We start from the raw sequence: 14,933 nt of genomic DNA, 5'->3' as shown, positions 1-14,933 counted from the left end.
TAATAAAATATTCAGACAACGTACCGAAGGGTTAAAATTTAATTTAAAGTGTACGTATTTATTTTTGAAATTTTCATGTTACAGTTTTTTTTTTTTTACGATGATAACGTATCAGTTGATTGCGATTATGTTGACTGCTTTTATCATGTAACTAAATGTATTGGTTAATTTTTATCGTAGAATTTTTTTTCCGTTATACAAGATAGTATAGGAAAGTGCATACTTTCGTCTCCAATTTATAATTCTGAAATTGAATGTTTCACTTTTGAGTCCTTTCTATTCATATTTTTATTCCTTTTATCTCAAAGATTTCAGTTTCAAAATTAAAGTTTTTTTTTTTTTTAATTTTTATTCTCTTATTTTACATTATTATCTGCATCAGTGGTTATACATTTTGCTCACATATAATATGCAATGCACTCGTACACACACACACGAATCAAACCTTGGACCTTAAAATTATAATACACAAGTTATCGGTATATTAACACGAAGTGAAAGGAAAAACAAACAAAAAGTACCTATGTTCGGCGAGTTCGATACATGAAAAAACCTTCGTTCAACGTCTCTAATTATGATACAAATTTACGAGCTTCTTTTAAACAATATTTTAGACCGAATTCGTCGACCATAAGCGTTATTTACAAAATATTAAACAATTAGTATTCAAGGACGATGACAATATTGTTAAATTTTCAACTGGTCGAACGATCGAATAATCAACGTTGTTTTAAAGAAAAACTTGATTACGAAATTATAAACAAAATCTTCCATCGTCGTATCAATCTGTAAACTTTCTACGACAGGGAACATCGTCAAAAGAAATTAATTACGAAAAAAAAAAAATCACCAGAATTGAAATTTTTAATGAGATAAGTTCTTATAGCTGAGTTTAAGTCTCTTCAAACACGTCATAATTTTTCTTTAAAAAACACAACGAAGCTGAGTGATTCATAGAATGTAGAAATGATCTATTCTCGATGATAAACCAGTGTTTAAATAATTTTGATTAAATTAAAGCGATTGTTTTAATTACTTAAGTAGCTCAATTAAGCATTATCTGTGTTGGTGAATTGATTCTGATAATGGAAGTGCATTGATACCATGATACGATATCGTTGGTGGTGAAAAATAAAACAAGAGTGTTTATTGAATTTTTTATCGACGAGTTCAAACACCTAAGAAACAAGTTCGGTACACAGATTACAAATTAATCGAGCAATTTGGCCAATAACTCGAAGAATTTTCCAACAAATTCGATCTGATAAGAGATTACTGATAGGTTAACCTTGCTGAACTAAATTATTACTGTAGCGAGTTGACTGACGATGATTAATAACACGAGAAAGAGCAAAGAGAAATATTTCTAACGATGAATGAAGCAAACCAGAATCATCAATCGAATATTTTCGTGTGCTGAAAATAGTGATAAGAAATCGAGCACAATGAAGCAGTAAATAAAAAACACAATATTACTTACTGAAATTTCGCTGAAATGAATTTCAAATACATGGGATTGTTTATTCATGTATTGAAATTCAGCGACTTTAATCTAACCATCTTCGTGATATAATAAATAATAAATCGCGAATATTTTTATACTAATTACAGATAAAAAAACATCGCAGATTCACGCCAAAACTTATCACCGAGAACAACACCGTTAACTGAACAGCTGAACACGTTTCCTAATTTTTTAAGCTCAGCTTTTCTTTCAACAAAACATGTAATAACAAGAAACACTGTTGCCAACATGATGCGAAAAGGGAAAATGTCGAGTCACAGATGAAATTGTTCAGAACGACGGTGATGTTGCGATGAGGTGACTTTCGCGGTCGCTAGGTTCGCTATCGTCGCGTGACGTAAGAGAGGATCAAAAAATTATTAATAATAATTTTATTTTATTATTAATATTATATTATTAATTAATTTCATTATGATTAATTAATTAATTATTGTTCTTTGTTCTTTTTACTCAGTCAAAGCGATAGCTTCTACTGTTCAAAAGTCATTAAAGCTCGAAGTTGTGAAAACCAATGAATGATGCTGATACGGAGCAAAATAAATAACATACTCGAGCTTTGAAGTTTGAATTGGAATTTGGAAATTGATTCATCGAATTCGAAACGAAACTGTAGCTCAAAACTCTCAAAAGTTCTCAAACTCGAAGTTTGAAGTTGCAAAAAGTGCAGATGCTTATCAGTTATCACGCTACCACAAGAACGGACACAAAAGACAAATTTCACACGGATCGACCACTTTTTATTTAAGATTCATGACTTTGAAGTTTGAATTTTGAATGCAATTACTTTATTTCTGAAGTTTTGAAAAAACAAAAACCTCAAAATTCAAAAATCATACTCTTTCCTACTCTGTCTTTACTCCTACCTCCTACTTCTTGCAGCCCTGCTTGGGTCCTTGGCCACCCTTTGCTTCGTCTCCTGCCAGGCTGCCACTGTTTTTCGTTTCGTTGTCCTGTTCACTCAGGCCAATATTGATAAATACCTGAAGGTTTCATTTTATTATTTCCATTTCAAAAAATAGTAATTTCAATTTTCAACTTCCAACTTTCAAGAAAAGAAAACTGAAAAATGACTATTCAAGACGTTGAAAGTTTTCGAGACTTGAGTTAGTAGAACTTGGAAGAAAAAAAAAATAAAAGAATCAAAATGAGGTAAGAGGGGTGATAAAAATCAGAATTTTCCAACAGGACGAGGGGGGAGGAGGGATAAAAATCAGAATCTTCGAAACGAGCTTTTCTGAAGCGCTTCATCTCTCGGAGGTCTTTTTCCTAACAAGGGAACCGCTTGAGGTGTCACACTCCGATTTGAACGGGACCGCGATTTTTAGAGAGAGCACAGCCTAAAACCTCCAAAACCAAATTTTCAACTGCACAAGTTCATTTTTCGATTTTTGGTGAATTTTTGAAAATTCAAAATTGACTGTTTTTGGCGATTTATGCTTTTTTTAAACAAGTACCCACGTACTTGATCAATAAAAATGGTCAGAATAAGTCCCAAAACTAATATTAATTCCCCAAATCCAAATTTCACCATTTCCAGCCATTCTGGAGCCTCCAGCGCGATTTTTCAATTTCTCCAGAATTTTGAATTTGCTCCAGAAGGCGTGAACATGAAGTTGGGCAGCTAAAAATCGAGTTGTATATTACCCTCGACCTGTTTAACGAGTTTATCCACATTTGAGCCGATTTTGAGAGTGACACCTCAAGAGTGGTTTTTTGACCAGCTTTTTTCAAAATTAAAACATCAAAAAATCAAAAGATGACCGGTTGCGAGAAAATTTTTTAAATTTGTGCGAATCGCTGCATTTCTTCAAGAACTAACCTCACAAATCAAAATTTCACAATTTCCCGCCATTCTGGAGCCTCCAGCGCGATTTTTCAATTTCTCCAGAATTTTGAATTTGCTCCAGAAGGCGTGAATATGAAGTTGGGCAGCTAAAAATCGAGTTGTATATTACCCTTGACCTGTTTGACGAGTTTATCCACATTTGAGCCGATTTTGAGAGTGACACCTCATAAGTGGCTGTGGCTTTTTGACCAGCTTTTTTCAAAATTAAAAAACCCAAAAAATCAAAAGTTTCTCGTTTGTGTGGAAAATTTTGAAATTCACGCGAATCGCTGTATTTTGTCCAAAACTAACCCCTCAAATCCAAATTTCACAATTTCCAGCCATTCTGGACCCTTCAGCGCGATTTTTCAATTTCTCCAGATTTTTAATTTGCTCCAGAAGGCCTGAATATGAAGTTGGGCAGCTAAAAATCGAGTTGTATATTACCCTCGACCTGTTTAATGAGTTTATCCACATTTGAGTCGATTTTGGGAGTGACACCTCAAGAGTGGTTTTTTGACCAGCTTTTATGCTTTTTTCAAAATTAAAAAATCCAAAAAATCAAAAGGTTCCCGTTTGTGTGGAAATTTTTGAAATTCACGCGAATCGCTATATTTTGTCCAAAACTAACCCCCCAAATCCAAATTTTACAATTTCCAGCCATTCTGGAGACTCCAGCGCGATTTTTCAATTTCTCCAGAATTTTGAATTTGCTCCAGAAGGCGTGAACATGAAGTTGGGCAGCTAAAAATCGAGTTGTATATTACCCTCGACCTGCTTTGCAAGTTTATCTACATTTGAGTCGATTTTGGGAGTGACACCTCAAGAGTGGTTTTTTGACCAGTTTTTTTCAAAATTAAAAAATCCAAAAAATCAAAAGATAACATTTTGTGAGGAAATTTTTGAAATTTGCGCGAATTGCTGTATTTTTTCAAGAACTAACCCCCCCCCCCTCCCCGAGCGAAAAATGCTACCATTTCCAGCCGTTTTGGAGCGAGAGTAACACCTCAAAAAACCACTCTTGAGGTGTTACTCCCAAATTCGGCTCAAATGTGGATAAACTCGTTGAACAGGTCGAGTGTAATATACAACTCGATTTTTAGCTGCCCAACTTCATATTCACGCATTCTGGAGCAAATTCAAAATTTTGGAGAAATTGAGAAATCTCGTTGGAGGCTCCAGAATGGTTGGAAATTGTATAATTTTGAGTTGGGGGGTTAGTTACGCACAAGATATAGTGATTCGCGTGAATTTAGAAAATTTCCACACAATAAACGGGAAACTTTTGATTTTTTGTTTTTTTTTAATTTTGAAAAAAGCTGGTCAAAAAGCAACTTTTGAGGTGTCACTCTCAAAATCGGCTAAAATGTGGATAAATTCGTTGAACAGGTCGAGTATAACACACAACTCGATTCTTAGCTGCCCTACTTCATATTTACGCCTTCTGGAGCAAATTCAAAATTCTGGAGAAATTGAAAAATCGCGCTGGAGGCTCCAGAATGGCTGGAAATGGTAAAATTTGGATTTGGGTGATTAATATTAGTTTTGGGACTTATTCTGACCATTTTTATTGATCAGGTACGTACTTTTAAAAAAAAAGCATAAATGGCCAAAAACAATCAATTTTGAATTTTCAAAAATTCGCCAAAAATCGAAAAATGCACTTATGCAGCTGAAAATTTGGTTTAGGGGGTTTTACACTATGCTCTTTCCAAAAATCGCGGTCCCGTTCAAATCGGAGTGTGACACCTCGAGAGGTCCCCTTGTAAGACGAGTCACTGATGGGTCAACCTATGCATCGAAAATTCAACAATAAAACCATAACGACGAATACTTGAATAATATATTTATCGCATATTACAAGTTAAAAGTTAAACCGTAATGCAAATAAAATAAAGCATCCGTTGATGAGCGCAAAAAACGATATCAATTATAAAAAGCCATAAGTATCACTATAGTTAGGAATAAACGGAAAGAATTCGTTCGCTTCCGCGAATAAATTTCAATCATCGTTGTTGTATCAAGGTTCAAAACGTAAATTTCATCGATAAACCATCGTAGATCTACGATAGTTTGAAATCCAATATTCCTTCGAACGCACTATCAGAACGATACTGACATTCGTAATGTACAAATTATCTCGAAATTTGCTGCAACACGTTGCGTCGTCCAAAGGCAAAAATGAGTATTCACCAGCAATGCAATTAAAAAAAAAAAAACATAGCTACAAAACCGAAATTTTATCGTCGAACGAAATATACGTAGGGGTATGCGTAAAAAAACGAAAAAAAAAAAAATTCACGCGAAACTTAAAATTATAATCATAAAAAGCATTCGTCGTAGTAAATTTCTCTTTCACAATCGTAAAAAATATTCGTACCTAGACACGGTTCGAAGTATTCAATATCACATAATAAAATACAACAAATTTCAACGCTACAAATGCTTAATGAAATGCGTAAATTCTCTTATAGGTAGTAGGTAATTTTTAAATAGCGAATCATTTTTGGAAAATTTTTACACGCGCCGAGAGACGAATAAAGAATTAAAATTAAAAGAGTCGTTATCACCGAATATAAGAGTAAGATTTCAAAATTTTCTTCTATACAAAATACACATACACGTACACATTACACACATACAGACAGACGAACATATAAAAAAAACATTCCATATGTTACCCTACAGGCTAATAAACTGTCAATGAGATCAACCTTTTATCGTATTCTTTTTAAGATTCAAATAATTTAGGTAATCTGACCTCCCGTCTGATATAAAATAGTATATATGGTTTGCATTTAGCCACAGCGGAGCTTTTCACTTGTTGTACGCTGCTATCGTTGAAATGAAACCATTGACCTGTTCGAGACAAAAGAAAAACAACGTTGGAAATTAATTGAATTACGAATAGGTGAAGTGAAAGGGGCGTTGATATGGTAAAATCAACGAAAGGTTACCTTTATGTATAGCAAACGCAGTATAATGTCCCGAGCCAGCTCTGTAATTTAATCAAAATATCCAAATGTAAGTATTTTTCAAAAATGAAATTCTAATCGAGACGAATTTGGACGACACTCACCCAGACCCGTGATGCACAATAACAGCTGCCAAATCGTAAACATTACTACCCATACAAGATTGACGTGTGTCCCGTATATCGTGTAATGTGAAATCAGACATGTCTAAAAGTTCGATAGGAAATGAAACTTCGGTATCCAATTTCATACGATAGAAATTTATCCACCGGAAACGTTTCAAATGTAAGCATAATACCTGCAAACAATCATAAAATAATATTAACATAACTCGTATAAAAAAAAAATTTAAAAAAAAACAGCTTTATTAGTCTAGTCATTCAGTGGCAAACTGATTTTTGAGGGGGGGGGGGGGTGAACTGCATTCTATGATTGAAGCAAAAAATTTGGTAAGATGCACAAGAATCTCGACTGGGATTTTTTAAGCACGGTAGGAATTCACCGACCCCCCCCCCCCTCCTAAGAAGAGCTACAAAAAAAGGATTCAGATCCCAATTTTTCAGAATTTAATCATCTAGTCTTTGTTGGGATCACGTTCGTGTAATTCGAGTCGATAAATTCGAGAACTAATTTCGATTAAAGAACAATAAAAGTCTCGAAAAATTTCAACAACTTCTGATAAACGGTACCAAAACTCACATTAGGCAATCGCTTGATCCAGAACCGTTTAGTCGATTTTTGCTTATCTTTGCAATTGTTACAATAGTATTGTTCGCTTTCGGCCAATTCCTCGACTTCTATGAAACTTGATAAACAATCTGCAAAAAATTTATTAAAAAAAAACGTTAGAATGATTACAGCATAGCTGAGCTGATAATTTCACGAACACAACTAACCATGAATATTACAAACAGGCGCTTCTTGATCAACCTCTTTGCATCTTTTGCTCGATATATGTTTAGGTAAGTACTTATCCGGTATATCTAAGGATAAATCGAGGAATGGATCTTGTTTCTTCGAAACTCCGGAACAATTTAAACATTTAACCTGTAAAATACAAAGCACTCATTTTAAAAAGAGCCTACTTTTGACCAGATTGTTGTACGGTTGAAAGCTAACCTCGCTCTGGAGAACACCTCCAAATACGCAGGTAATTATGGAAGCCCTTCCTTTCTGTCCGATATTCACATCTTTCAAATTCAACTCGGGAAGTAAGAGTAACAACTCCATATGCAATCGATCCAACATATAACGTAAAAATTCATGAGCATCTTGCTGTTGATAACCGCTGCAAAAGTAATTATCACAGTTACATCGAGTACACTTATGGGTCATATAGCCCGGCATATGACAATAGGAGTAATTGCACCCCCCCCCCCGGTCCTTCGGGACAACTTTTTTCTTAAAGGGGACATCCTAAGGAACATTTTAAAGCAAACTTGCCCAAAAAAAAGTTGGCCTTACTTACAAAATGGTGGCCATTTTGATTGACAGGTCAGTCGAAATCGCAGATTTTGCGTTTTAACATAGGACTAGCACGAAATTATTCAAACTTTACAAAGGTAGATCGAAAGATCATGCAAAAATTTACCACCAGTCCAAATTTCAAGTGCTAAAATGCGTTTTTCGATTTTTGGTGAATTTTTGAAAATCCAGTTTAGGCCAAAAATGAGGGAAAAAATCAAAATTTTACCAAATTGACCGAGAAAGCTGAAATTTGGGATATGCCTTATTTTCGACATGCCAAATCGATTGGAAACTGTTTCAAACCGTTTTGAGCAGTTCTGGAGCCTCCAGCAAATTTTTGAAACTCGAAATTCCCACAAAATTTAATCAAATGGAGTTGGAAAGCCGAAATTCATTCTACAAACTGATTTCAATACGCTACGAAGTACTGCAGGTGAATTTCAAGTCGTTTTGGATCCTCCAGCGACTTTTTTGAAAATTCCCGGAGCCTCCAGTAGATTTTTGAAACTTAAAATTTCCTCAAAATTTCATCAAACTGAGATAGAGAGTCGAAATTTATTTTGCAAACTAATTTTAACACACTCTGAAAACGATTTCAGGGGTATTCAAGTCATTTTAGAGCCTTCAGCGACTTTTTTGAAAATTACTGGAGCCTCCAGCCGGTTTTTGAAACTTTAAATTTTCACAAAATTTCGTCAAATGGAGGTGGAAAGCTGAAATTCACTCTACACTCATATTTTAACACCCTCTGAAGACGACTTCGGGTGGGTTCAAGCCATTTTGGAGCCTCCAGCGACTTTTTTGAAAATTCCTGGAGCCTCCAGTAGATTTTTAACTGAGATAGAGAGTCGAAATTTATCCTGCAAACTAATTTTGACACACTCTGAAGACGATTTCACGTGTGTTCAAGTCATTTTAGAGCCTCCAGCGACTTTATGAAAATCACTGGAGCCTCCAGCCGTTCTGCAAACTAATTTTAACACACTCTGAAGACGACTTCAGGTGTGTTCAAGTCATTTTAGAGCCTCCAGCGACTTTTTTGAAAATTACTGGAGCCTCCAGCCGGTTTTTGAAACTTTAAATTTTTCCAAAATTTCATCAAACTGAGACGAAAAGCTGAAATTTACTCTACACTCCAATTTTCACACCCTCTGAAGACGACTTCAGGTGGGTTCAAGCCATTTTAGAGCTTCCAGCGACTTTTTTGAAAATTCCTGTAGCCTCTCGTAGATTTTTAAAACTTAAAATTTCCCCAAAATTTCATCAAACTGAGATGGAGAGTCGATATTTATTCTGCAAACTAATTTTAACACACTCTGAAGACGACTTCAGGTGTGTTCAAGTCATTTTAGAGCCTCCAGCGACTTTTTTGAAAATTACTGAAACCTCCAGTACATTTTCGAAACTTGAAATTTCCTCAACAATAATTTATCAAATGGAGTAGGCAAGCTGAAATTTACTTCGCAGACTACATGGTGGTTTCAAATGGTTTTGAAGCTTCCAGCTACTTTTAGGAAATTTCAATTTTCCAAAAAAAACTCCATATAGCCTTTCAAAAAGTCGCTGGAAACCAAAACGACTTGAAATTCACCAGCGGTACTTCGTAGCGTATTGAAATTAGTTTGCAGAATGAATTTCGACTCTCCATCTTAGTTTGATGAAATTTTGTGAAAATTTAAAGTTTCAAAAATCGGCTGGAGGCTCCAGGAATTTTCAAAAAAGTCGCTGGAGGCTCCAAAAGGACTTGAAATTTACCTGCAGTACTTCGTAGCGTATTGAAATTAGTTTTTAGAATAAATTTCAGCTTTACAACTCCAATTTGATGAAATTTTGTGGGAATTTCGAGTTTAAAAAATCTGCTGGAGGCTCTAGAACTGCTCAAAACGGGTTGAAACCGTTTCCAATCGATTTGGCATGTCGAAAATATGGTATATCCCAAATTTCAGCTTTCTCGGTCAATTTGGTGAAATTTTGATTTTTTTTCTCATTTTTGGCCTAAATTTGATTTTCAAAAATTCACCAAAAATCGAAAAACGCACTTTAGCACTTGAAATTTTGACAGGTGATAAATTTTTGCATGATCTTTCGATCTACCTTTGTAAGGTTTGAAAAATTTCGTGCAAGTCCTATGTTGAAAGGCAAAATCTGCGATTTCGGCTGACCTGTCAATCAAAATGGCCGCCATTTTGTAAGTAAGGCCAACTTTTTTTTGGGCAAGTTTGCTTTAAAATGTTCCTTAGGATGACCCCTCAAAGAAAAAAGTTTTGGTGGGGAGGGGGCGGGGGGTGCAATCACTCCTATTGTCATATGCCGGACTAATATTATCGAATCGATTAACAGAAATAGATTACCGAAATCGAGGCACCACTTTCCATATAACTAGGAATAAGGATTCGGGGGAAATGGCGTTGCGACCGTGTCCCTGGTATTCGCAATTTAAACTAAGTAAAATTTTACGTAATTCTTCGGCCATTAGAACGTCGTTGCATTCTTTCGAGTTACGCAGCTGGCGAACGTCTTTCCACGAATTTTTTCTCAATTTTTCAAACGATGGTAGTTGCTTGATGTAGAACGAGAATGGATGGATGTTGCTGCGAAAATAACGAAGGATCGATTAGTGAATATTATTGATTAAAAATACCATACTTAGGTAACTCGAACATTATTATATGGTGAAAACACGAGTCTCGTTAGCTTATTTCCAATTCAATAAGTGAAGCCATCGAGATATTAGTTTTTTGATAAAACAAATCCCTCATCAAAATATTCTCGAGAAGGAGATATTCGTTCAAAATCAACATCACGAGTATATAAGATCAAGGGGAGGAAAACCCATTTGAAACGATGCGAAATAAAACTAGAATATTCATCGAATTTCGCCATGCTTGAAATTCGATGTTTATCATCCGACGTCTCAAGGATTAACTCATATACGTCGCAAAAAATTATCCGATAAGAACATCGGTGTTGAAAAAAATTCATAATACATGAACTACATTATATAAGTACATCAATGACCACTCTAATTCGGTATCTATTCGTACTTGAGTGATTGTAGAACAGCGTTCATAAAGCAAGTATTTCCCAAATTCCTCAATCCAACGGCTTTCTTGACTGGCTTCTGTTGTACGCGTATGGACGACTTACGACTCTGTTTGTTCTCAGTCTGATCATCGTTATCTTTCGGATGAGATCTAGAAAAATTCACAAACAGAAAGATCAATAGCTAAAAAATTCTAGTTGGATGGAAGTGCGCATGCGCCACGTCAGCTTATCAATTACACAGGCACAATAAATATATATAAAAATTTGCGCATTAACACGTGAAGAAAGAATCAATAAGGTATAGAGAGATCACCTTTTTTGAGTTTTTGATCGTAATACGCGAGTATCAATGGAATTGGAATCTGATATATTATTCACGTTATCATTTTCTTTCACATCTCCACCGTCGAATGATTCGGAATCGTTGTTGATGTAATTCTCGACAATGATTGTTTTCCTCAACTCTTCTAGCGGACCATTTGGTACCTCTACGTGAATATCGTTATCACATTTATAGCTGAGAAAGGAAACAACGCAGATTAGACGATTAGTCTACGGTATCTATATGTAGATGAGCTTCGAGCAACCGAAGCTTTCTCGTAAGACAATCGATAAACAGACGAACCAGTATAAAGATGCAGTTTCGGTGCTAATGGTTAGTTTATGATCGTTGTGTACTTGGTAATGTTGTAAAGCGTGCCCATTTACATAACGACCGCAATATAGTTTACCGCACGTCAAACACATCCATAGACTATGATTATGGGAACATTCTGAACAAAAGCAAACATATCATTAGTACAATTTCAAGTTCGGGAATCGGCGATGAATTTAAAAATGAATAATACGATTACCAGAACATTGCATCTGTTTGTCTTTGACTTGCACCAGTTCGAGTGGAATCGAGGTGTAGTCGTCCAAATGAGGGCATTCGGTCTCCATTTCGTTCGAATACTAGAATTTCTGCATCTTAAAATAATAATAATTGATCACCATTTTAGTTACATACGGTTACGGTTAACTTGGACATAAAGAATACGCAATTTGTGTATCTGGTTTTTAAACATTTCGTTCGTTGTGTATGTGGTGGTCGTCGACAATCGGTCACACACATCTACACATATAAAAGGGCAAAACAAAACGAATCGCAATCATTTCATACACTGAATAAGCCCGAAGCCACACCACAGAGAGAAGGATTCGCGAACAGCTGACGTACATAACCTTCACCGTGCGTTTTTACACGACGAAATACGTGTAAATCGGCACCAATACAAGCGCACAAATGTACGAAACAGTGTTACCAGGATGAAAAGGTAATGTATTCAAAATGAAGACGATCGCAACAAAGAAAGATGGAAATAAAGGAAAATTAGATTACGTAATTTTATTAGAATAAGTTCAAGTTCTAAAATCGAAATAAGACATATTCTAAATCGTTATTAACCCTAAATCAGTTCGAACTTACTTCTAAATTTTAGCTAAAGATGAATGTTGTATTCGTAAACAAACGACTTTGAATCCATTTTTTTAGTCAAAGCGTCCTCAATTTTTACCGCAAATTAATTAATTTTTAGAGACCTTAGTCGAACGAACGTGAAATTTAACAAATTAAAACTTTAAAATTGAAAACTATGGTAAATTACTACTGAACTTTTGAACTAGAAAATCACTACGTAAGCCACAAAAACCACACACGACACATGGCAAACAGCGTGCACCACTTATCATTCGCATCACTCCGGATTTCATTGATTTCTTCGGTTGGCAATCTGTAGAATGTAAACTTGTTTAGGTTTTTTTTTACATCGCCATATTGCTGGTCTTTTGTCGGAACGTTACTTTGATGTTTGCCAATTAATTATTTTTCTATTGTGTTAGGGTGTACGAAGTTGGAATGATTAATTTTTCGCAACATTTTGTTTTGACTTTGACTGTGAAGTGTGAACTGTTCATTTGATTACAAAATTTTGGATTTCCGAGTCATCGGTATCGAATTTTTGAAAGAATTTTTAGTAAGCGACTATTGTGCTTCAACTCTTAATTAAGTACCGGACTAAAAATCGTTTGCGAAGCTGTTTTTACCATTTTTATTTCCATAATGTGGTCTTCAACAATTCTTCTCTTCATGTACCTACTTTTTCAGAAAAAAAAAAAAAAAAAAACTTGGAAAAAATCAAACACTCTTGAAAGTTGAAACACCTTTAGACTTTTCAGTTTTGACAATTCATAAAATTTATATTTCGACAGCTCAAAGCTGACACTCATTCAGTTCGTTATTTTTATCAGAACCATTTTTTCTTCAAAAATATTGAAATGGAATTTTCATTAGTTTGTTTTTCCTAACCGGAGCTTGAACTCAGTTCTTTCCAAAAATAAGTCACTTTAGCAACTAAAAAAGCTCAAAAAAGTAACCAAAAAGTGATCAAACGTGATCTTAACACGTCTTTAATGTAGAAATAATCACAAAAGAGAAAAAAAATGGAACGTTACCTACAAATCACAATATTCTAGTTTCCATTTCCAACAAAGTGAGAATTTTTTGCAATTTTATTTCTGCCATAAAGAAGGACTTCTTGGCAATTTTTGGCAAAATAGCGAGATTTTCAGGCAACTTTTTGAAACATTTTGCCAAACATAGCGATAATTTTTAGCAATTTTCTCGAACAGCGAATTTTTTTTGACAATTTTTGGCACAAAGTAAGACTTTGAATAAATGTTACCAAAAGCCAAGACTTCAAGATTTGTTGGCAAAAAAGTGATTTAGGAAATTTCTGAGAAAAAGACGAGAGTTGGATACATTTTGAAAATAAAAGTGAAAATGCCTAGTAATATGTACTTTGATAAAAAGTGAGAATTTCAATCAAAATAAATAAAAAATTTACAGTTTTAGCAAAAAAAGGAATTTTTGAAAAATTGTGTGAAAAAATCAGTTTTTTTTGCAGTTTTTATAGAAACAATCCTTTTTTGTATTTTTCAGGCAAACCTCTCTCACTTCACACCATAATTCGTGGATGGGATAGAATTAAATGGAACGGATTTCAGAGATTTTTCTTCGATTATATGTACAATACAGCTTGTATCACTTCAAAGAATGAAACGTCTGCATCAGCATATGAAATTGATTTAATTCGATTCGTCGTAATATTATAAAACACATCTTCAATTGGATTTATTCCAACATATTCCTAAATCTATCCACAATCCTCTTCTCTTAGAACGGAACCAATTCGTAAAATAAACGAATTATAGCATTCTGGGATATTCGGGAGGCCCAAGTAGTCTTGAAACAAGCACAAAATATTTCATTTCCTGATATCCAGCGAACAAATTAGAACCAATGAATGAAAACTAGAAGCATTTTCAGTACCTCTTTTTCAACACATCCGCTATCACGATGACATCTTTCTTCAAAGCCAATTCATCAGGAACAGTCTTTCAGTTTCAATCTCTTCTATCTGCAGTTTAATCGAGGTACCTCTGGCTCGACTATGACTCAAACGTTTCAAAATTACTTTAACGAATCGAATCTTAGAAGATTGCATAGAAAGTCCATGCATAAATCAGATCAGCAGGTTTACATTATTATTTTATGAATCATTTATGATCAACTAAGATTACTTTGGTATTTTTCCCCCCTTGGATTTTGGAAGGTTTTAATGGAATGATTGCCATTTCTTCGTGACAAACGTTGATTATTAGTTCGATAGGTTGGTGTCGATTTTGTGTAATACTTTCCAGTTATCATAACGCAATATGCTTTCTTCACAGCTTCCATTCATATCCCTTGAATCATAGACGAAAATATCATTGAAAATGATGAATGGTTTAGGAGCAAACTCAATGATTGGAATGTCCAAGCTCTCCTCTTGATGTACTCACCGAGGAAGGAATGGTCTGTAAGTTAGGAATCATAAGAGTTGCTGAAATTTTCTATAATTTTCAAAAGTTTGAACTTTTCAAACCAAACTTTAAAAATTTTTTGAAACTTCCTTATCACCAAATCGTTATCAATTTTTGAATCAACAACAACAACAATATAAAAACAACCGGTTCAGAGATTTAGAGTTTTAGCTTTTTCAGAAATCCAATTTAT

General features: G+C 34.6%; 2 protein-coding genes and 1 long non-coding RNA gene across 4 annotated transcripts in view; 1 reads left to right on the top strand and 2 right to left on the bottom strand.

Moving 5' to 3' along the window:
• The window catches only part of Fur2 (furin-like protease 2), a 337,566-nt gene extending 335,866 nt beyond the window's left edge, over positions 1 to 1,700 (bottom strand). Inside the window, exon 1 of the mRNA XM_065368067.1 lies at positions 1,481 to 1,700. The gene's annotated coding sequence lies outside the window, so the exon portion shown is untranslated. The remainder of the gene's footprint in view (positions 1 to 1,480) is intronic.
• Positions 1,701 to 5,179: 3,479 nt separating this feature from the next.
• Positions 5,180 to 12,449, bottom strand: LOC135848562 (ubiquitin carboxyl-terminal hydrolase 3-like). Of its 2 annotated transcripts, XM_065368496.1 has the most exons (12): positions 12,306 to 12,449; positions 11,692 to 11,806; positions 11,463 to 11,610; positions 11,151 to 11,354; positions 10,837 to 10,986; positions 10,144 to 10,383; positions 7,445 to 7,613; positions 7,222 to 7,372; positions 7,025 to 7,143; positions 6,430 to 6,623; positions 6,308 to 6,348; positions 5,180 to 6,209 (listed from the first exon to the last, which is right to left on the bottom strand). In XM_065368496.1, exons 2-12 carry the CDS (start codon positions 11,777 to 11,779, stop codon positions 6,082 to 6,084), a joined length of 1,632 nt encoding a protein of 543 aa, XP_065224568.1. In that variant the 5' UTR covers positions 11,780 to 11,806; positions 12,306 to 12,449; the 3' UTR covers positions 5,180 to 6,081. The 2 variants fall into 2 exon arrangements, with proteins under 2 accessions (XP_065224568.1, XP_065224567.1); XM_065368495.1 differs by lacking the exon at positions 12,306 to 12,449 and having other exon boundaries at positions 11,692 to 12,074.
• Positions 12,450 to 12,715: 266 nt separating this feature from the next.
• Positions 12,716 to 14,815, top strand: LOC135848565 (uncharacterized). Its single transcript, XR_010559385.1, has 2 exons — positions 12,716 to 12,852; positions 13,818 to 14,815. It is a non-coding gene; the product is annotated as an uncharacterized LOC135848565 (long non-coding RNA).
• Positions 14,816 to 14,933: the final 118 nt, after the last annotated feature.

The sequence above is a fragment of the Planococcus citri genome, chromosome 5 (assembly GCF_950023065.1).
Source record: "Planococcus citri chromosome 5, ihPlaCitr1.1, whole genome shotgun sequence".
Lineage (NCBI taxonomy): Eukaryota > Metazoa > Arthropoda > Insecta > Hemiptera > Pseudococcidae > Planococcus > Planococcus citri.
The sequence above is the reverse complement of the archived record's forward strand: the minus strand, read 5'-3'. Positions and strand labels throughout refer to the sequence as shown.